At 30.4% G+C, this 20,836-nt stretch overlaps 3 protein-coding genes across 4 annotated transcripts; 2 read left to right on the top strand and 1 right to left on the bottom strand.

Annotated features, from left to right (window-relative positions):
- Nucleotides 1–1,992: 1,992 nt before the first annotated feature.
- LOC107926634 (uncharacterized) lies at nt 1,993–3,785 on the bottom strand. 2 transcript variants are annotated; one of them, XM_016857528.2, is made up of 2 exons: nt 2,761–3,785; nt 1,993–2,329 (listed from the first exon to the last, which is right to left on the bottom strand). In XM_016857528.2, exons 1-2 carry the CDS (start codon nt 3,557–3,559, stop codon nt 2,256–2,258), a joined length of 873 nt encoding a protein of 290 aa, XP_016713017.1. In that variant the 5' UTR covers nt 3,560–3,785; the 3' UTR covers nt 1,993–2,255. The 2 variants fall into 2 exon arrangements, with proteins under 2 accessions (XP_016713017.1, XP_016713018.1); XM_016857529.2 differs by having other exon boundaries at nt 1,993–2,372.
- Nucleotides 3,786–6,500: 2,715 nt separating this feature from the next.
- LOC121232072 (uncharacterized) lies at nt 6,501–8,988 on the top strand. Its single transcript, XM_041117453.1, has 6 exons — nt 6,501–6,819; nt 7,070–7,115; nt 7,225–7,298; nt 7,425–7,534; nt 8,177–8,281; nt 8,816–8,988. Exons 1-5 carry the CDS (start codon nt 6,711–6,713, stop codon nt 8,279–8,281), a joined length of 444 nt encoding a protein of 147 aa, XP_040973387.1. The 5' UTR covers nt 6,501–6,710; the 3' UTR covers nt 8,816–8,988.
- Nucleotides 8,989–10,903: 1,915 nt separating this feature from the next.
- LOC107926588 (50S ribosomal protein L19-1, chloroplastic) lies at nt 10,904–15,896 on the top strand. The gene is made up of 5 exons (XM_016857474.2): nt 10,904–11,201; nt 11,394–11,615; nt 11,707–11,793; nt 11,894–12,027; nt 15,546–15,896. The coding sequence occupies exons 1-5, from the start codon at nt 11,022–11,024 to the stop codon at nt 15,643–15,645; spliced, it is 723 nt and encodes a 240-aa protein (XP_016712963.1). The 5' UTR covers nt 10,904–11,021; the 3' UTR covers nt 15,646–15,896.
- Nucleotides 15,897–20,836: the final 4,940 nt, after the last annotated feature.

Genomic DNA, 20,836 nt, shown 5'->3' on the forward strand with positions numbered 1-20,836 from the left:
AGTATTAATTCTATTTTCCAGAATAAAAATTCTGTCGGTTTCTGTTGAGAGAGATTTTGCTTTCACATTGAAAGTAAAAAAAAAAAATTCTGGTTATGTGTTTGATTCGTATTTTTTGAGCCCACACTCGAATCCGTTCATGATACGAGAATAGCAGAGAAGACTGTTCGGTTAAAAGCCATGAATGATAAGGATCTGTCTAGCCGAAAACGTAGGTGCGATTTTGGTAAAGGGTTTTTTGCTATAAATATCACAATTTGGCTCAATTTTCAAAAATTTTATTTTATATTGTGCAAGAAAATCGTTTTCAAATCAGATTTTGTCCAATATAATCAACATTCATTCACATATATATCCTCAAAAAATATGCGTAAGATAAAAAAAGTCACTTTCTATCAATTTAATCAATCAATAGAGAAAGAGAGAAAATTTGGTAATCAATTTATACTATAAGACATAGCACAACTTGGCTTTGAAACCAGTTATTAGAAATTTTTTATAAAAATGATTTTGTTGCACAACGAAAATTTAAAAATTTTCATAAAATATGAACATTTGTTGTGTTGTCTATGACAATTAATTTTACCAAACTTAGTACCTTTGTTTCTAGACCAGCGAGACTTGTAGGTTCTTGGCTTTCAACTAAAACAATTTTTTTTGTTATCTTTGAACCCTCAGTTGCTAAGAGAGTGGGCACTCATCATGAACTAAACACAAAATGGAAACTATAACTTTCTAATAGGAAAACTTTACTTTCTTTATGGGAACCAAAACCAAAATTACTATCACAAATACTTATGAAAAATTTAACTAAATAAATTTTCCTAAGTTTTGGAAGAGTGTCCATTTATGTTAGGTGTGTCTGTTTTAGTAATTTATAATCCTTATATATAGGGAAATATCATAAGAGTTCTACTTTAACAAAAAAAGAGAAAATAATATGTTAATAGAAGACTCATTAGGTTGAGGAATACACATTGAGTTTTCAACACCTAGTGTGTCGCCCACCTCATGTTGTAATGGGCTTATTGGGCCTTTATCGTGTATTGAGTATAATTATATGTGCAGTCCAATTTTAATTTTAATAAAGCTCATATAATTATCTAACCCAATAATTAGTTTTCTATTTTAAAAATATTATTCTATTCCATTAAATTATTTTATTAACCCCAATTCTAATTCCATCAAACTTATGTCAATTTTATTGTATTAAAATCTAAGTAAATAATTTAATCGTCTTGTTTATTAAAATTGCAATGACTAATTAATTTAATTCTTCACTTTAAACTCAATTATTTAATTATAATAAATTAACTAATAATGTATTTAATGTGGATAGTAATACATGCAATCTATTTATCTTTTATCATTTTCGTTCATTTATCATATCATTTAATGTGAATTTCTAGTATTGTTTGCTTTGCTAGACACTATAAAAGAAGAGAAAAAAAAGAGAGAGAGAAATAATATAAATGAAAAAATAATTCAAAATTTATTTTTAACCATTTATATGGTGTGGTAGTCTATTATTGGTTAAAACTATTTTTTAAAAAAAAGTGTATAATTTAATTATTAATTTTTAGATTAATACAAATAAAAACTAATTTTGATAAATGAAAATTACTTATACAATGCCAGCAGGTTGAGTTTGACAAGTATATTATAGGGTGTAATAATTTTTAAAAATAAATAAATATTTAACTAAATGTAACACTTATCACACCCTTAATCTGCTTATGGAGTCTAAAAAACTCCACAAGCCCTGTATCAAATAATTTTCGTCCTATAAAAATTTTTATACTTTATAAAAAAGTTAAAAGTTTGACAAATATCATAAAATTAAAAATTTAAATATATAAATAAATATAACATTTATCGCAATTTTTAACTTACTACATTCTTTAATCGGTTCAAATCTAATTAATAAAATAACCTCGCTGCTAAATCAACATACATTTGATTAGTATTTGCACTGATTATACTCAGCAAATATAATACAAAAGTAACAAAAAAGTATTAAATTTATGCAAGATAAACTGATTATCATCATCTTAAAATTTACATTCAACAGACATGATACACGAATTGCAAGGTCTAAAATGGCAAGATGAATCTAGATGTGAGAATAATGAGAAAAAAAAAAAGAGTATGTGATTGTGATACAATCTGTCTTGTCCAATTCTAGCCACTTGTTTCAATCACAGCTGTAAATTCCCGACATCTCTCCTACACCCTTATCGACCCAATGTGCTTCCTCACCACTCCATGCTGGCCCATATATAACACGAAGATTGAAATCCCCATTTGGTGACGATGACGATGATGGAACCTTTCATGTCGACATACATATTATCTTTCATGTTTTACTGTACCTATTCGAGTTTATGGTTATCTTTTGGAGAATACTCTCTTTTAACGAAAAAAATCAAACTTTGGAATAATAGATGTTTATATTCGATTTAATCTCATGATTTTATCTCCCTACCAGACCAAAATACTAAAACGATTTTTTGATATACCTAAAAAGCTTTCCCTTTCTACTCTTGTCGAAGTAGAGACATAAAATCCTGAAAATAAAATCAAATATAAACATACTAACAACAATATCACTACTATTTGAATTTGAGGCCCAAATCAACGTCCCCTAAAACTCAAAATTTCCCCTCAAAACACTTTCGATAATATCATCTCAAACGTTAAAACTTATTACTCATTCGGTCTTCCAAGCATAAAGAAACAAGCAAAACTCAGATGACTCACCTGGATTCACCTGTTCCAATGAACCACAGCTTCCTTTCTGAGTCAACAATGGCGGAATAGGCTTGAATATAAACAAGGCATGCCTTAACCCAGGACAGAACAGCCAATCGTGAACATCCCAATAAACTTCGACACTTGCTTTATCAACATGAAGGGATTCATTCCCTCTAAACTTCCATTGAAGATGCTTCACATGAAGGACCAAATGTTCATCAATCCTTATCTCCATTTCAGGCTCATCCTTGTTCTTATACTCAATTGATATCTCATGGAACTTACTTTTCTCATCAAATTTAATCCTCGTACAAAATTTCCTTTTCCCAAATACATGTTCTTTTCTCGAAACTAAAATGGGGTCAATAAGTGCAGGCCTGCAACCAGTTTTCCTATAAGCATCTTTCTTTAAATCCCCAACAAGTAATATAACTTCTTCGTTACAAACAACGGCAACGTAGTACTCAGAACTGGGTTCGGTTTCGCCATTGAATTTAGCTGCTTTAAGGTCCCAAAAGACATTAACAGCTTTATTACCATCGATGATGAAGAGTTTGGAGCCTTGTTTTCTCCCAAAATACCATGGTTTAAACTCAACTTTGCAGGTATATTGTTGAGTACTCTCTCCTTCGGGACCTGAGATTGATACTGAAAGACCATTAAGCAACAGGTTCTTGCACCAAGTGATGGTGATCAAATGGCACTGGTCGGCGATCTTTGTACGAAAAACAGACATGAAAACACTCTGCCCAGACCTGGTTATTGTTGTTGGATAACAAGCAGGAATCCCAACAGGTTCTTGCATGGTTACTTGAAAGAAGTTGACAGTGGTGTTCTTGGCAGTGAATGAATGAATGTGTGAGTGAGTGAAGAACAAAGCTTTTTTATATTGTTTTCCTCTACTTTTTATTTCTTGGATCTTTATTATTATTGGTTTTGTTTTGTTTTGTTTTTAACTTCTACTTTTTCTGTGTTCTTTCATCTTACCGGGACAACTTCATTGAATCCTAGGTGGGTTTCTGTTTGTGCTAATTTTAAATACTTAACTCTCCTACTTCCATGTATGGTGAAAAGTGAAGAAAACCCCAAAAATTTTCACCAGATTTGGTGTATAGATTTCTACGTTCCTGGTTAGAGTTTTCGAGGACATTCACCCTATAAACCCACAATCCTATTAGATCTTTTTCCTTTTCATCCATTTTACTTTGAAATTTTTAATTTTCTTTTCGAAACTAAGATAATTATCATTGATAGAAGTGAAACATTTATTTTAGGGCAGGAAATTTTTTTAGCATAAAATATGTTTTATTAAGGATTGAACTCTAATTATATGTTTTACTACTATATCACATTTATGAAAATATGCAAAATAGAACTTGAAATATTTAAATACAATTAGTATGATTAACATATGAATTATTGTGAAATGTAAATAGGGTTAATTAAAAGAGATAAATATCAACAAGTGTTGGGTGTAATGATAATGTATATTGCATTTTTTTAAAAAAAATGGAGTTTAAACTTTGAAGATGTTATCGTTGGAAGGGGTACAATTTTTATTGTTGATTGTTATTGTGTGATGTGATCATTAATAATCGTTGACTCAACTATCTTGATGCTACCATAACAATCCATATTAGTGCGCAATATTGTTGATTGTTGAATTAAAAATTAAAGTTTTTAAAATATTGAATCTAAACATTTATTCCTCGAAAATTCATTTTAAACATAAATTTTAAAATTATAAAAAAAATTTAAAACATTATAAATATTATTAACAAAAACAACAACAGTAAGTTATTATTATTTTTTTCTATTTAATAAGAAAATTGCAAATTTTTAACTAAGTTTTTAAAGTTTTTGATGGTGGTTCTTTTTTATTGTCTAATTTGCTAATTGGATATATTTTTAAGGTCTTCTAATTTCTCATGTTAACTTTAATGTAGAATATAAAATTATAATGTCAAAAAATACAATTATTGTTATAGTCAAACATGTGAATAAAATAGAAAACATGATGTATAAATGTAAATTTGTTTAGCATAGACGGTAAAATATATTCTTTTTAATCATGTGGTAATTCGGATCTCATCATGTGGTAAAATGAATTTATGGCCAAAATCCAAGTATGAGATACCTCTATCACACACCAAAACACCTCCTAATAAAACAATCACATGGCACACTAAGGTTCATTTAAAAATCATACCATTTCAACCCAAAACATGCCTCAACTTCAATTATGACCAAATATCATCAATGCAGGTAATGAAGCACTTTAAAACCATATAATAACATTTAAAACGAGTTCATTACTGATCTAAATCATAGCTCAAAATCAATTAAGAGATTTGCATGCATGCTTTAAATAAATTGTGAATCAACCAGAGCATAGAGCCTACAAAATAAACCCCTATCATCTGTATTAATAACACTTAGTGTAAAATGAAACTAGTCTATACATATGATATATTCTCTAGTATATACCACTAAGATTGACTATACAAATAAGCAAATTTCATACTCTTTAAGCCTTGTCAGCAATGATATGATAACACATATGATATATTCTCTAGTATATACCACTAAGATTAACTATACAAATAAGCAAATTTCATACTCTTTAAGCCTTGTTAGCAATGATATGATTTTAAAAAGGGTAGTTAATTTCACAAACACTCTTCAAAAAAATTTATGCACAAATAAACAAAAGTGTGTTAAGCTTAAAAGCTTAACAAGAGCTCATGGAAATTAACCTACTTACTTTTTTTTCCAACGATGAAGTTCTTGATTAAAGAATTAGTAGTTAAAGCACGTTAACATACTAAATCATGATTTCATATTCAAGATTAACCACAAACGACATCTATCAATTAAATTCTTACTCAATGTTCAACCAATAAGCAGATTAACTCACATTTAAATTCTAACCTCTTGATAATCTTGGTAAAATACAATTAGAACACTTGGGATAACAAACCTTACTCCTCACATATTGCATCCAACCCTACACCATACACATACACAAATACGTAAAAGGGGGTCCATATACACACATGTGCTACACCTAAAATGCATCTCATCACATTTTCATTCTAAGGTGCATAATCTAATATCGATTAGCATATCAATTATATCCTACTTAATTTCCTAAATTTTTAAGTGTGAGATTTTTATTGCAGTTCTTATATCTTCATCAAGATGCACAATAAGTTCATATAACACATAAATATTATTCACATGTACAATTCTCCATAATCTCACAAAATCCACATTCCACGTTACTAATAACATTGTTGAGGTAATAAGTTGAGAGTTGCTAAGTGGCACTTAGCAGTGCCAACTGCAGACTACCATTGAGGTGGTTAAAAACTTGTATTATTTGGTTTGACAATTTAATAAAGAAAATCTTTGGACCTAGTTATGTGTTGTTATATTGAAGATAATTCGGTCCATCTATGGAAACCGATCATCGATATTTGAAGTTTGGATTGGATTCGTGTGTGTAAATTAAGTCCTTGGAATGTGGACGTGTGATCGAGATAATGCTGTTGATTTTGAATAGCATATCTTTATAAAAAAAATTATATAAGGTTTCAGAAGATGATGTGGTACAATATCAAAGTGTAAGATTTACAATACGTTTGGTTGGATGGAATTGCTTTTCCATTTCGCCCTAATTCCGCGCGCTATAGTATAGCATCCATTTGGTTCACCATTTAGGTGATTCCACGGAATTGCTATTACATGCTCATTCCCTCATCTCACCGTTTAGGTATTCAAGGGTTGGGGGTCTGAATACCTATTCAACACCACACGGTTTAGGTTTTTGGACCAAAATACCCTGCCTCTCTTCTTCCCAAATTCTCTCCAAATTTCTTCCTCCCCAAATCAAGTATCCATTCGTTTTTTTTCTATTATGTGTTGCTCAGGCTGCTCGTAAGTCGGCACCAAAAATGGAATCAGTGTTTTCCCTTGATGTTCTTTGTTGTAGTCTTGATGAATCAATGAGTCTAAAGAATTTTGGGCTCTCTGATGTTTGTCTTGCCACTTTAGCATCTCAAGGTTTGCAAAATTTACTTACTTTTCTCTTTCCTAGTTTTCCTCTTTCATTGCAGTGTTTGAACCATTACTTTTTATTATGTCTATGGAAGATGAACTGATTTTTCACATTTTTTTGAGGGATTTAGAGTTAAAAACCCAGATTCAATCTATTGAATGTGGATTGGATTTTTACCCTTTCGAAAGAGGTTTAAAGTTTATTACCATTTTAGATGATGAATGAGCTTCTATATTGCCATCTTTGTCTTCACAGCTAATCAAAAGGTTGATCACTCTGATTTATCCTTTGGAGAAAATATGTAAGTTTTTGGAGTCTTGAAAGTTCTTTATATCGTATAAAAGCCACTCTCTCTTTTGCTGGTCATTTTTTTATTTCCTTTAGAACTAACTTTGAACCTAAAATTGCAGGTATAATGGAGATAAAGTAAACAACATCAAGGTTACAAATAAGCCTGCTACAGATTCTATAGAAGTAACTAAAGGTAGAGATTACTGACTTTTTGTACACTTTTAAGTTGCCCTTGACAATCCATTATTGGGTTTATGACTAGCAATAGAAGTCTCTAATCAGTGTTATGTTATTTATTTTACACCATGATACATAACAGAAGGAGAAAATGACCCAAATCAAGTTGAAGTTAAGAGGTCAATATTACAAGTATCCAATGATGGTTATGAAAGTCTTCCTTCGTATATGACTAGTTTAGCATCGTGGGAGGTATGCAGCTCATGCTTTTGGTTTTTGAGGATTCTATTCTAACTAATATTTTAAACATAAAATGCTATGCTAGAGTTGTGCTCTTATGGTTGAGCCACAATGGCGAGAAGGTTTTCAAAGAACTCTTTGCACATTAAATAGGACATGATAAAAATTTTGAAAATAGTAAAAGCAAAATTAAGATGGTAAAAAAACTAAATTACAGCCTGTTGTTGAATTGAAACAATTGCTTCTTGATATTGTGCTATTCAAATGTGTTATGGGGTGAGGGACAGGCTGAGAACAAAAACCAATTTGCATAGTAATGTACAATTCTATTTCTTTTGGGTTATAACTGAATGTATGGAGCCATGTCCCTGGTATGATGCTTAGATTGTTTCCTTCTTGTATGTGAACAATGAACCTGACCTGGTTTAGCTAAGGCATTAGAATGGTGGTATTAACTGATTTAAAGCTTTCTCTTTATAGGTGCTAATAACATGAAATATGCTGAATGTAAAATTCTTGGTTTTTTTTTTCTTTTAATTGTGAATTCTATTTAAAGAAAGCATAACCACTGCCTTCTTGGATGATAATCATATAATACAAAATGCTTTCTTCATTTTTATTTTTACCTTTTTTCTTTTGTTGAGGGGCTTTCAGGATCTGTTTGCAACTGTGGAGAAGTTCAACTCAAGTTTGAACAAGAAAGAAAAAAAAAAGGTTATAATTACTTCTACCAAGATGAAATTGAAGCCCTGGGCTTAGGTAATGCACCGCATCCTACTATTTGTCTGTAGTTTGATTATATTTTTTTATATTCCTACGGCTTTTGGTGTAACATTGAACATGGATTTCTGTCTGGTATGATATATTCAGTTTCTTTTTCAAGATTTTCATATACTTAGATGGGTCTTAAGAGGATCATGTCCAGATACGTGTTTTGGGAGGATTATATACTTATACCCATATTCGAATATGCATTGGATGCATGTGCCAGATACAGATATTTCAAGAAAAATGTAAAGTTAGAAGCCACATAATCAGTATGAACATTTATTGCACTGGCAAGTTGTGCTGTTAGAAGTTAGAACAAAGGATGTCCTACATTAATTATTTGCAATCCGGATATATCCTTAACCAGAGATGGCTTAGAACAAAGCATGTCCTAGATTAATTATTTGCAATCCGGATATATCCTCAACTAGATATGGCCAATTCATTTTGTCTAAACCTCAAACATAGCATGTAAATGGTTAACATCTAAAACCCGAGTTGACAAGTTCTGATTGATGCATACAGGGCCTAAAGGACGAGCTTACTTGTTGCTATTGGTGCGCATGAATCATCTTATTGTGGAGACCACTGGTGGGCGAATTTTTTATTGAGTGTTGTGAATTAGAACCAACCTTTTGTGAATTAGTTCTTTTGTTAATAAAATTCACTGTTAAACAATGATAGGAGGTAATATTGAAGGTTGAATTAATTTTTATTTGAAAACAAATTAAATCTAATTTTTTATTTTATGGAAAAAAATCTTTTTAAAAACGATAAATGGGTAATTGAAAATATAATCTTAATCCTCATTTAATTCGACATTATTAAAGAAAAAAAGTACAAATTGATGGAATATTTAATAAAAAATATTAATTTTAACGTTTATTTATCTTATAAAGGTTAATTTGTACAATTTTTTAATATTAAATGTAAAATGCAATGTAGATTGTAATTATTAAATCGTTAGTAGTGATTTTGCATTTGAAGGAGTGACGCGACAGTGAGCACTTTTCTGACTCCAAATCTGGAAATTGAAAACACACAAAACATAAGAATTATTTACACAATTCGGTTTCTCTATGTTTGCGAAACTTAATTAAGTGAGCAATATTCACTCTCTCTAACAATTACAACAAGTAAACTTAAACTATCACATATTTCGTGATAATTCTTCTCACTTTCGAATCTTGAAGAGCAATACTTTCACCATTAAGTTTACCCCTATGAATTCAACAAGTAAAATTACAACACAACCGATTTTACTAACAATTTGTGCTCTAAGAAAAGTTCCCTAACATAAATAAAATAAGTGCTAAATTTTATCAGTACAAAAACCTATACAAATCTCCCTTAAATAGATCTATATTTGAAACTTACTAACTTAAAAGGTCTATAACAATTCCATTTAAACAATAATATAATAATATATTTAGAATAATAGAGAATAAACTAAATATGGACTCTTGGCAACTAATCTCATTGCATGTCAATCCAATCTAAATTTCTATATTATAAGAGATTGTCTCGGGTGATTTAATTCGATCTAATGATATTTTAGCACATTAAATATGTATTGCTATTTAAAAATAAGAAAGTAGATTATATATTTTTATAGTATTATATATTTTGATTTTTTTAATTCATATAATAATAATTATATTAAGAATGTTATTAAATTATATTTTTATTAAATTATATTTAATAATAATTATGTTAAAATATGATTAAATTATTTATTATTTTTATTAAATTATTTTCAATAATAATCTTATTAAAATTTAATAACAATAACAATAGTCATCTACCTAAAAAAATTCTGCTAAGGGTATTCTAGTTATTTTAATTTTTTTCCTTTTGCTATTACAACTTTATTTCATTCAACCAAACACAAGAATACTATTACAGTTCTATTCCATTCCATTCAACCAAATAGTTGAATTACTAATTACAACTCTATTCAATTACAGCTCTATTCAATTACAACTCTATTCAATTACAGCCCTATTTCATTACAGTGAACCAAACGTAGCGTTAGTGTTTTATTAACTAGATCAGTTTTGAACAGGTTAGGCCACCAGTTTTTAATTCAACTGGTTCGATTGTCGAACCAACAATAATTAAAGAAATAAATAAAATTCATAAAATCTAAAGACATTAAAATAAAAAACCATTAAATTGGTTAAATCTTGATTTTTTTGTCCCACTTTTTTTTTCTGTTTTTACTAATTTCAAACAATTTTTGAGTCAATTGATTCAATCCTTTTGTTTAGACCATTTATCGATCAATTTAGGTCTGCCTGATCTAGTCTTGTTCTAATAACACTGGTCACATCGTTAAATCTTGACAAAATCCAAGTTCAAATATAAAATGAATCTAATTTTCAAGTTCAAGGATTAAAGTGGATAAAATAGTATAGATACCAAAGTAGACCTAATTGTCAAATTTAGAGACTAAAAATTATATTATCCCAAAAATTAATTGTGCATTTAATGAGATGGGCTGGGCTGAGCTTGGCATTCATAGTTAAAGTACTTGGATCAATGCGGTAATTCCCAATCAAACTAGGGGTAATTTTGTCATAACAATTATCGATCATTAAACCCCAGTCCGCTCTAGGGAGGGTTTTGAGTTTCGGGGATCGTTGATTTTGCAGGAATTTCGTACTAATTATTTTTTCCATCATTTTCTCCTGTTTTCTCAGCAACCAAACAGGGGTGAGGGGCAGCAATAATGCAGTCGTTCATTAGTGGGAGTATCCGCTTGGGTCAAAGACAAGGTTTCTGCAGATGGAACAGTGCACATTTCAAAGCCTCTACCAGAGCTTTTCTGCGTACTCAAAGTGGCAACAGCCTAATCCATGGAACGAACGATTCAATCTCTTCCGAGAATCATCTCCTGCAACTTCTAGGAGTATGGGTTATTTTTCTTTGCTTCAAATTTTTTTGGGTTTTATTGCATAAGTGATTTTCTTGCCTCAAAAGTATATAATTTGATAGTTAAAATGTTGCTAGTCACTTTGTTTCTAATGTTCCGTATAACTTTAATTTTGAGGTAAATTTGGGGGGATTTTTTTTATTAAAGCTTGCAAATTGTTTTAAGCAGACAAGAATTGGATCCCAAACAAAAGAATTGATGTTTCCCAGCAGTTCTGGTGGATGTTTGATTCCAAGTTTGTCTCGATTGGCTGCAATGATGTCTTCATCTTCTAGCAGATATATGACAACAGCTGCCTCACCTACAATGGATTCTTCTGAATCTGTCACTGATGTGCCTACTCGAATTAAATTTAAAAGGCTTGACAAAACTGCCAGGCACATAATGCAGGAAAGTTCCTTTCTCTAATGTTCTTGTTCTTTTTTTATTATTATTTGAATTTCGGACCGGCTAAATGCTAGTATGGTTTATGTACTTGCAGATTGTGGATAAGGAAGCAGTGGAGGAAGTAAAGGGCCAAAGGGAGATACCTGAAATAAAGCCTGGCTACATTGTGCAACTCAAAGTGGTATGATATGTTTCTTAGATTGGAGGTGTTATTATTACATATGATTGTTAATATGTTTTTGAGCAGATTAAGGTAATTGATGTGCCGTTGGTGAAAGCAGGAAGTACCTGAAAACAAGCGACGTGTTTCAACCATAAAAGGTATCGTTATAGCTAGACGTAATGCTGGCCTGAATACAACGTTCCGGATAAGGAGAATGGTTGCCGGAGTTGGGGTTGAATCTCTCTTCCCACTGTAAGTATCATTCATGTTTATGGTCCTCCTAATTCTATTAGGCTTCAAAAGCTTGTTGTTTGTTACTTGACATTGACGTATCAGCTTAGAAAGAAAACATGTTAATGTTTTGTTGGATTACCTGTAAGCAAAATGCAATGAAGTTGCACCGATGTTTATGTAAGAACTTTGAGGTTGACTATATCGATGAAATACTTAGCATTGAGAAATATGGTTATGTATTATGCAGAAGTTATTACTAGAATCTGTATCGTGTAAATTAGGTTTGCTTTGAAACAAATTTTTCCACAAGATATGTTATTGAAGATAAGGGAAAGGAATATCCGTACTTTAGGATATATGTTATTAAAGATATGGGAATTTGGGAAAAGCATATCTATCACATAACTCACTATAAAAGTGTTTGCTTCAATGTTGTTTCCAAGAGCTGTGCTCTTGTATGATTTCATTGCTGCTAGAGGTGTATCACAAAGTGTGAATAATGAAGGTTTCTGGTAGTTCATGCTGATATTCAATTTCCTCAAGTTTTATTTACATAGTTATTTCAAGCATGAGTGTGTTATAGGCTGAACCTGTTTAGGAAAGGCCATTGATTTTGATTTTTTAATTAAGGCTTAGGTAGTGGTTTTATTTTTGTTCAAGGTTCAAACCTTAGGGTTTTCTTTTTTCTGTTGTGCTTTTATTTCAGTTGATTTATTTATTTTCTAGAATAAGGTTCCTATTTATCTAATAAGACTTGTCCTTAGGACATATTAAACCTAAGCAGAATTTCTATAAAAACCCTAAAGAGATTTTGGTCTCTCTCTAAAGAGTCCTAAGGTTTTAGTCTCCCTTTGAAGAGTTAAACTATCAATCACAATAAATTGTTACAGGAATTGAGATAAAGGGAGGACAATCGACTTTAATTTTCCCATCGATCACGCTGTGACTCAATCTTGTTTGTGTATTCATAACAATTTGGTACCAAAGCCAATCGCAATAGGCAATGATGTACTATCATAACAATTTGGTACCAAAGCCCATCACAATAGGCAATGATGTACTATCATAACAATTTCGTACCAAAGCCTACCACAACAGGCAACGATGTACTATGTTGTTACAAGAAGAGCAAGCTATGTCAGAATCCCTGTTGAAGCTAGGTTTACCAAGCTAAAAGGCTGTGTAGACAACCACCTTCAGCAAATGACTCTACAATTCTAGGAACAGATGAAAACCCTCTTCCACTAACAAATCAGAACCCTAATTTATTATTTGGGTAAAGCAATAATTGGGGATGGTAGTGCAAGTAGTATTGCAACTGGACTAGACCAAGCGCCTTTCCTACTGGCTGTTGGAGGTGGCATGGTGCCGCCACTGCAAGGTGGTGTCATTTCACCAATTGGGGGAGCTGTTTCTAGGTATTCAAAATTGGATTTCTCTACTTTCAATGGGTCGAGTCCTTTGATCTAGTTGCGTGGGTGCAAACAGTTTTTTGAAAATCAACAGACTAATGAGACAGACAAGGTAAGTTTGGCAGCCTTCCACATGTTGGGGGAGAGATAGCTTCGGTATTTTTAGATTAAACTGGAGGGGCATGTGATGAACTGGCTAGAATTTTGTAATTACTGCTCCTTTTGTTTAGGTCCGCCGGTAGGCAGCAACCCTTTAGGAGATTTGGTTAGTTTGAAACAAACAAGAACAGTGGAATTTTATCAGCGACAATTCCAAGAGAAGTTAGCACGAGCTAGCTAGTACATTCAGGTAGACCAACATGTTGGGTTATTCATGGCAGGATGATGCCATTCAATTGGATGTTCAAACTCACAAGCCTCTTGATTTAGACATGGCTATGAGTCTCGCTAGAGCTTTTCAGTAGAAGCAACAAATGCTACATGTCAGAAATAACTGCAGAGGAACTTGGCAAGGTAATGAGGGTGACAATCTATTAGGGGGAACTATTGGAGCAAACTTCGTAAGTTCATCTACAACTTTTATAGTCAATGGAAGAAATGACAGAGAGAAAGGCAAATGGCCTGTGTTGTAATTGCGATGAACCATATACATGTAGGCATCAATGTTAGAAGTTCTTTTGGCTGGAAATCATAATTTCGAGCTTGAGGACTAGTTCTTTTTGCTGGAGGTTGGTAATGTTATGGGCCAAACCTACGTTGTTAATTTGGATTCTTTAGTTAAGGCTCAGTTGCGCTTTTACTCTTTTTTTCCCCTTAGGTTCTTTTACTCTACTTTTATTTCAGTAGATCTATTTCCTTTTTAGAATAGGGTCTTAGTTATGTGATAAGTCCAGTCGTTATTTAAAAGGACATATGGAATAATAAAACCTAGGCAGAACTTTTATCAAAAACCCTAAAGAGATTTCAGTCGCTCTCTAACAAGTTCCAAGGTTTCAATTTCCCTTTGATGAACTGAGTTGTTACAGGAACTGAGGTAAAGGGAAGACGATTGAGTTTGACTTTCCCATCAATCGTGTTGTGAACTGAGTGTATCTAATCTACTACTCCCAATAGTTGTTTCTGTAAACCAGCTTCCATATGGGAGTTTTTGTTATTCAACTTTATCAGTCCTAAGAGATTCTATAATAAATAAGGACATGCACAATGCCTCTTATCCAAACTAGAAACAAGCACCCCTAATGAATGGTTTAATTTTAACTGCATCTTTCATCCTCCAATTCAGATTTAGGTTCAGTTATGAGAATCATTTCTGTTTTACGACCAAATAAAATAGGCTGTTTATTTTTGTTCTTTCTGGTATGCTTGTTTATCACAATTGCTAACCAAGAATTCTAGGTGATTTTTGTGATTTCTCATAATATCCTTGGTATGTGCCTTACCCTGCTTCAATGGAACCACATCAGATGTTCATCCCGCCAAAGCTCACCACCTCACCAATAACAGGAACCTTGGCATGGACCATCTGCCATTTGTGAAGTACGCTGACCCATCATTATACATATCAGGAGAACCTTGTGAAACAGCGTGACTTAAGAGCCAAATCATAACACACGTGTAGGCTAGACCACGTGATCCAGCTCTCATGTACTGGTAGGACACCTGTCCTATGAATATCTATATACTCGTTAGGAGAAAGGGACAAACACTCTTTCTAGGCTGTCTGGACATCTAATCCTGTGAGAACCTCCTTCCACTCCAACTCTTCCTTCTCCCCACCTCTTACTTCGCATCAACAATCCTAAATCCTTATACCTTGTGTGTTCTTTCCATTTCAAATGACTGACAAGTGATTTGCTATGGAAAGAAGTTCGAAAACAATCTTTTAGTTCTAATGATCTATATTACTTGGACTTAGATTTGATTGTTGGATATAGGTATGCGTCCAAACATGAATATGTTTTTCTCTTAAGTTTTCTCATGTATTTAGAGAATCTTTGGAGGGTTATATCAACAACCCTGTATGGGTATTTCAAGAAGAAAAAAAAAAGTCCGAGTAACATATCTTATGATTATCTGATAAATTTGCTTACACTTTGGCTAATTAAGATTTGTAATGGATGACAGGTATTCCCCTAACATAAAGGAGATAAAGGTGCTGGACAAGAAAAAAGTGAGAAGAGCCAAGCTTTACTATCTCAGGAACAAGATGAATGCTCTTAGATAATCTTTAAATAAGAAATCAAACATGGCTTAATATTGAATTTTTAGCTCAGAAATCTCTCTAATTATCTTGTTTTCTTCTAATATTTTGTTTTTTTTTTTTTTAGTTCTATTAAACAAAAACTCTGAATCTATCCTTGTTGCAGCTGAAAACATAGCAAGCTCAAGCTGGTAAAGCATACATTTATGCTTATTACTATGAACTCTTCTTGGTCTGCGTTTTATTCTTATGATAACAAGGGTGTTAAAAAGAAATGTGGCTCTGTGAGTGTTGGATATGAATATGGTTCTTTTCTTTTTTTTTTCTTTTTCTTTCTTTCTTTTTTTTTTTTAAGTTTTTTCATATATATGAGGGTCTTTAGAAGTTTTATTATACCCTTGTCTTAATATGCTTTGGATACAAGTGTCATAAATGAATATTTTTAGAAAAATATGAGTTGATAATAATAATAACGAATAATTAATGTAAGCATGTGTCGTTGCTTGACTAGTTGAAAAGTTACTAATATATAGAGCATGCATGCATCTTAATAACATGTGAATCTGTTTGGAAGGAGACATTACATGTTGTGGTGCACATGTACCCTAGGCTTATGGTATGGATTTAAGTATTTGTATTTGGGGCCATATATTCATATATTAATTAAGAATATATCTAAAAAATGATATGCTTATGTCATGTATGTATTTGTATTTGATATTTACTTTGGATTTCAGGTAGTATGATCTTCTAATGAATAAAGGTTTTATGTGTTTCGATACGTAGAAAAGAAAGAAATACATCATAGTCTTTCTTGGAATTCTTTTTATAATATTATTGGTTTTATTTTTCAATGCACGGATTAATTGTATTTATTAATTAAACTATTGTATAAATATTTTATTATTTTTAAAATTAATTGGAATTCATGTAATTAATTATGTAAAGTTGTTTTTTAAACATTATATATTTAAAGTGGAATAATATTAAAATATTTAAAGTTTTTTATGATTCAAATAATTTATTATTTATTTTTTCAACAAAGGGATCCACATAGAATTAATATAAAAGATGGTGATATGTCAAGCAATGAGACATAAAAAAATACTTAAATATTTGTGTACCTTGAATAGTATATATTCCAGTCAACTTGCAATGAAAATAAAAGCAGATGTGTCAATATGTTACGAAAAAATATTTGTATTGCATTGCCCACTAAGTTTGTGGAAATTTAGACTATATTGCAATAGGTTGTTGAGCTTAAAACATCCTTGAATCATTTAGGTTCAATGCTATATGTCATGAACTAAAGGACTAAAGGTAAGTTTGACAGATAATTTCTCACATTGAAAATTACTTCTATGGCTTAGTGTTACATAGAGATGAGATTAACTTTAAGCTTTGAAATTAGAAGTTTTAATGAAAGCTCAAGCCTGTTTGATAAAAAGTTCAAAATGAGATTATATAGTGATAAAATAATTATAAGAACAATTCACTTTATTTATTTTTTACCAGTGAAATTATTTAAAAAAAAAGTAGATTTATGGACTTTAATTAGATATTAAGTGTATCCGAATTATCACTTATATGTTATTAAAATTTGGAGAGAGCAAAATGCCCCAAGGAAAAAGAGAGTAATATTTTAGCATGTGTTTCGTACCATATGTGTATTATACAACCAATATGGGTAGTAGAAGTTTTCATCTCTGCTTCTAAGTTGTGTGAGATCTATAAAATCAACTAGATATCTCTATTAAGTTATATCCTTATGATCTTTGGTTGTTTCTTAAAGTTTTAGTTTAATGCTTATAATTAATTACCATATATGGTTAAATTGAAATAGAGAGAGATTTAAAGAAAATGGAAGATCATTATAATGTCTCATCACTTGTATTCATCGGGCAACCAATTATGCTTGATGTTATGAACATAATTGCAAATAAAAAATATTTTTTTTAGAAAATAAAAAAATATATTATATGATCGGTAATAAAAAAATCATGAGAAATTTTGAATGTGACAAATGAATTCGAGGAATTGCATGCTAACCTACTTTATTTACTATATACTTAATAGTTGCATAACACCTAGCTTTCAAGAATAAAGTATGTTGGTTACATGGCTTATTTTCTTGTATGAACACCGAAGAGAAAAGAGAGATTAGATAATAATCTCTTGAAACTTAATTACAAGAGTATGAGTGAGACTTGACTTGAAGAAATTTTCTCTCCTATTGTGATATTTATCATCATTTGCCCCATTTATTTATTTCTTATTTTTCAAATATCAATTAAAAACATATTACCATTTTTTAACTCTGCTCATGAAATTAAAAAATTTGTATCAAATAGTTATCCAATTTATTTTATTTAAACACATTAAAGAAATAAAAATATATATTTTGTATTTTCTTTCCTATTTCTCATTTCTTTTAACCCTTCCTCATTGAAAAAAAAATACACTAAATAGCCCCTAAACTTTAGTTTGTCTTACCCAAGAGCACCTAAAATTCAAACTGTGTCCTTTGGACAATTTTTATTTTTAACATATTATTGGGACAAATTATTTTGTTGGTGTTGGTAGGGACAAGTATTAATGTAGGTTATTATTATTGATGTGTTTATGGTTGGTTGTGGGAAGCTTAGCTATTTATCATCATTGCAACCCCCAACATCTCATTTTATCTTTTATTTTTTCCCACTACCTTTTCTTCTTTATGTCTTCACAATTGCCGTTCCTATTATCCACTAACCCTTTTGTTTTCTTTCCTTTCCCCAATATTAATATTTTAAAAATAATAAAATTTAAAAAAATATACAAGCTGCCATTTTAAAAAAATTGTAATATTTTATTCTATATTTTTATTAAAAGAAAAAATAATTTAATATTAAATTTGACTCTTTTCAAAATATTAAAAGCTAAATTTATTATTATGTTTTTAATGGTTATCTTAAACTTTTTCTTGCATCAATTAATTTTCTATTTATTTATGGAAAATTATTTATTATACTGTAAGTGAAGTTTTTAAACTTTAGAAGCAGAGTCAGACTGTTGACAAGTATTTTAGTAAAATATTTTCAAAAAATGTTAACTTTTAAAATTGCTCATAAAATAGAAAAATATACTATCAATATATCAAATACTCACCCTTTATTTATATATAAAAATTAAAACATAAATATTACATTCTATTGAATACAAAAATAATAATAAGAAAAAGAATTTGTTTTGCATTTCTCAATTATATATACAAAAATATGGAAATAACTTGAACCATCTGTAACCTTGAACTTGAAGGATTCTACCATTTCTTCACTCTTAAAATAAAATATAAGACTTCAAGTTCAATTTGAGAATGATAAAAGAAAAAGTTAAATATATATATATACAGTAAATGCTTTTTTTTCTCATGCTGATCATGATCTTTTATGTGTCTATAAATTTATCCCTTTCTATTTTTTTTTAGATATATACACATACTTGTTTGTGGTAACATCTTTTAATAGTTTAATGTTATTATTATTGTTGAGGTAATTTTGATCGATTGGTAAAAAGTTTACGAATTGTCATTCATTAAGAGTCAATTGATTCCTTCAACAGGTCTAATTTGGATTAAGGCGTATATTTAATTTTATTCCTAAATTTTATCTTCCATCTTCACCGAAAGTCATGAGGGTTCACAAAAGAAGAGTGCATGCATTTATATGACATTTGTAAGTGAAGGGTTGAAGAGACCCTCCCTCCAAAAGAGGGAATAAGAGTGATATTTTCTTGATCAGTGATGACTTTTAGTGAAGGCGGGAGACTCAATCAGAATAAATCAAACATAGACAATATGATATTCAAGTAAATCTATAAAATAATGATAGTTTTAGGATTTGAGATTGGTGTAAATGTTTGAGGATTAACTGCTATTTTGTCCGACCACGTATTAGTAAGCATGAAATAATAAATATATAAAATATTAAAATATTTAAGGATAATATAAATTTTGGCCTTTGGCAATTAGGTTCAATTTAGTATCTATATTTTTTCTTATTCATTCTGGTACTTGAACTTGACAATTAGATTCATTTTTACCCATGAACTTGGATTTCATCAAGATTTAATGATATGAATAATGTTTTTAGAACATGACTGGGTTGGTTGGTCAGACCGATTAGACACAGAATTGATCGGTATACTAGTCCAAACAAAAGGGTTGAATTGATTGAACCGAAAATAGCTCGAAGCTAGTAAAAATCTAAAACTAAGACAAAAAATAGTAGTTAAATAGGTTGAACCAATTTAATAATTTAAAAAAAATATGAAATTTTAATTATTTAATTAATTATTATTGGTTTAATACTTTAACCAATCAAACCAATGATCTGATCGGTTCAATCACTAGTTTGATTATTAGAACATTGTATCTGACACAATCTCAAAGTGCAATATCATTCAATTTTATATTTTTCAAGATGAGAGATGAAAATGAAACTAATTGCCAAATTCAAATATCAAAGTGAATTGAAAAAATAATATTACCCCAAATATTTATTAGTTGCATACTTATACTTTAAAAAATATTATTACTTAGATATAATATCTAACTTTTTTAACCCGGAAGAAATTATATTTAAGTGAACTTGAATCCTTATCCTCCGAATTATTCCTCTAATAACAACGTGGAAAAGAAAAAAGTTGCACGTTTCTTTTGCTTCTCGTTTTAATTTCATGGAACAACAACCGTTTGGCGCCTAATATATATATAAAGAAACCCGATCATAAAGGTGCCACGTAGCATCTACAACAGCTATGGGTGGGCCCCAGCGTGAGGTGGCAAAATCTTAGTAGAAAGTTGACTTTTTAATTTTTTGATGAATTGACTTTTTTATATTTGAAATAGATCCTCAATCTTATTTATATATTTTTATTATTTTTTCTGTTTTATATTCCATCTTTTTTTTCCCTTAAGAAAGAAACAAACATAAATCTTCTCGAAATCTCAAAAAATTATTCCTAAAAAAAAACAAATTATAAAATTGAAAGAAAATGGAAAAATGGTTAAAAAGTTTAATATTTTACTATTAGTCCCCCTACTTTATAAAATTATAGATTTAGTCTCTATACTTTAATTTGATCAAATTTAGTCCCTATACTTTTCAAATTAGTCAATTTCAGTCCTAACCCAAACAGTAATAGTAAATTTGTTTGGTTAAATTCAATTACTAGT

The sequence above is a fragment of the Gossypium hirsutum genome, chromosome A07 (genome assembly GCF_007990345.1).
Source record: "Gossypium hirsutum isolate 1008001.06 chromosome A07, Gossypium_hirsutum_v2.1, whole genome shotgun sequence".
Classification (NCBI taxonomy): domain Eukaryota; kingdom Viridiplantae; phylum Streptophyta; class Magnoliopsida; order Malvales; family Malvaceae; genus Gossypium; species Gossypium hirsutum.

Bases quoted from the DNA above. Each gene is read 5' to 3' on its own strand.
- LOC107926634 (XM_016857528.2), bottom strand. From the start codon at position 3,559: ATGCAAGAACCTGTTGGGATTCCTGCTTGTTATCCAACAACAATAACC. The intron at 2,330-2,760 runs GTGAGTCATCTG...TCGACATGAAAG, and splicing joins ATTGGAACAGGTGAATCCAG to GTTCCATCATCGTCATCGTC.
- LOC107926588 (XM_016857474.2), top strand. From the start codon at position 11,022: ATGCAGTCGTTCATTAGTGGGAGTATCCGCTTGGGTCAAAGACAAGGT. The intron at 11,202-11,393 runs GTATGGGTTATT...TGTTTTAAGCAG, and splicing joins ATCTCCTGCAACTTCTAGGA to ACAAGAATTGGATCCCAAAC. The intron at 11,794-11,893 runs GTATGATATGTT...TGGTGAAAGCAG, and splicing joins ACATTGTGCAACTCAAAGTG to GAAGTACCTGAAAACAAGCG.
- LOC121232072 (XM_041117453.1), top strand. From the start codon at position 6,711: ATGGAATCAGTGTTTTCCCTTGATGTTCTTTGTTGTAGTCTTGATGAA. The intron at 6,820-7,069 runs GTTTGCAAAATT...TTGTCTTCACAG, and splicing joins TGCCACTTTAGCATCTCAAG to CTAATCAAAAGGTTGATCAC. The intron at 7,535-8,176 runs GTATGCAGCTCA...AGGGGCTTTCAG, and splicing joins CTAGTTTAGCATCGTGGGAG to GATCTGTTTGCAACTGTGGA.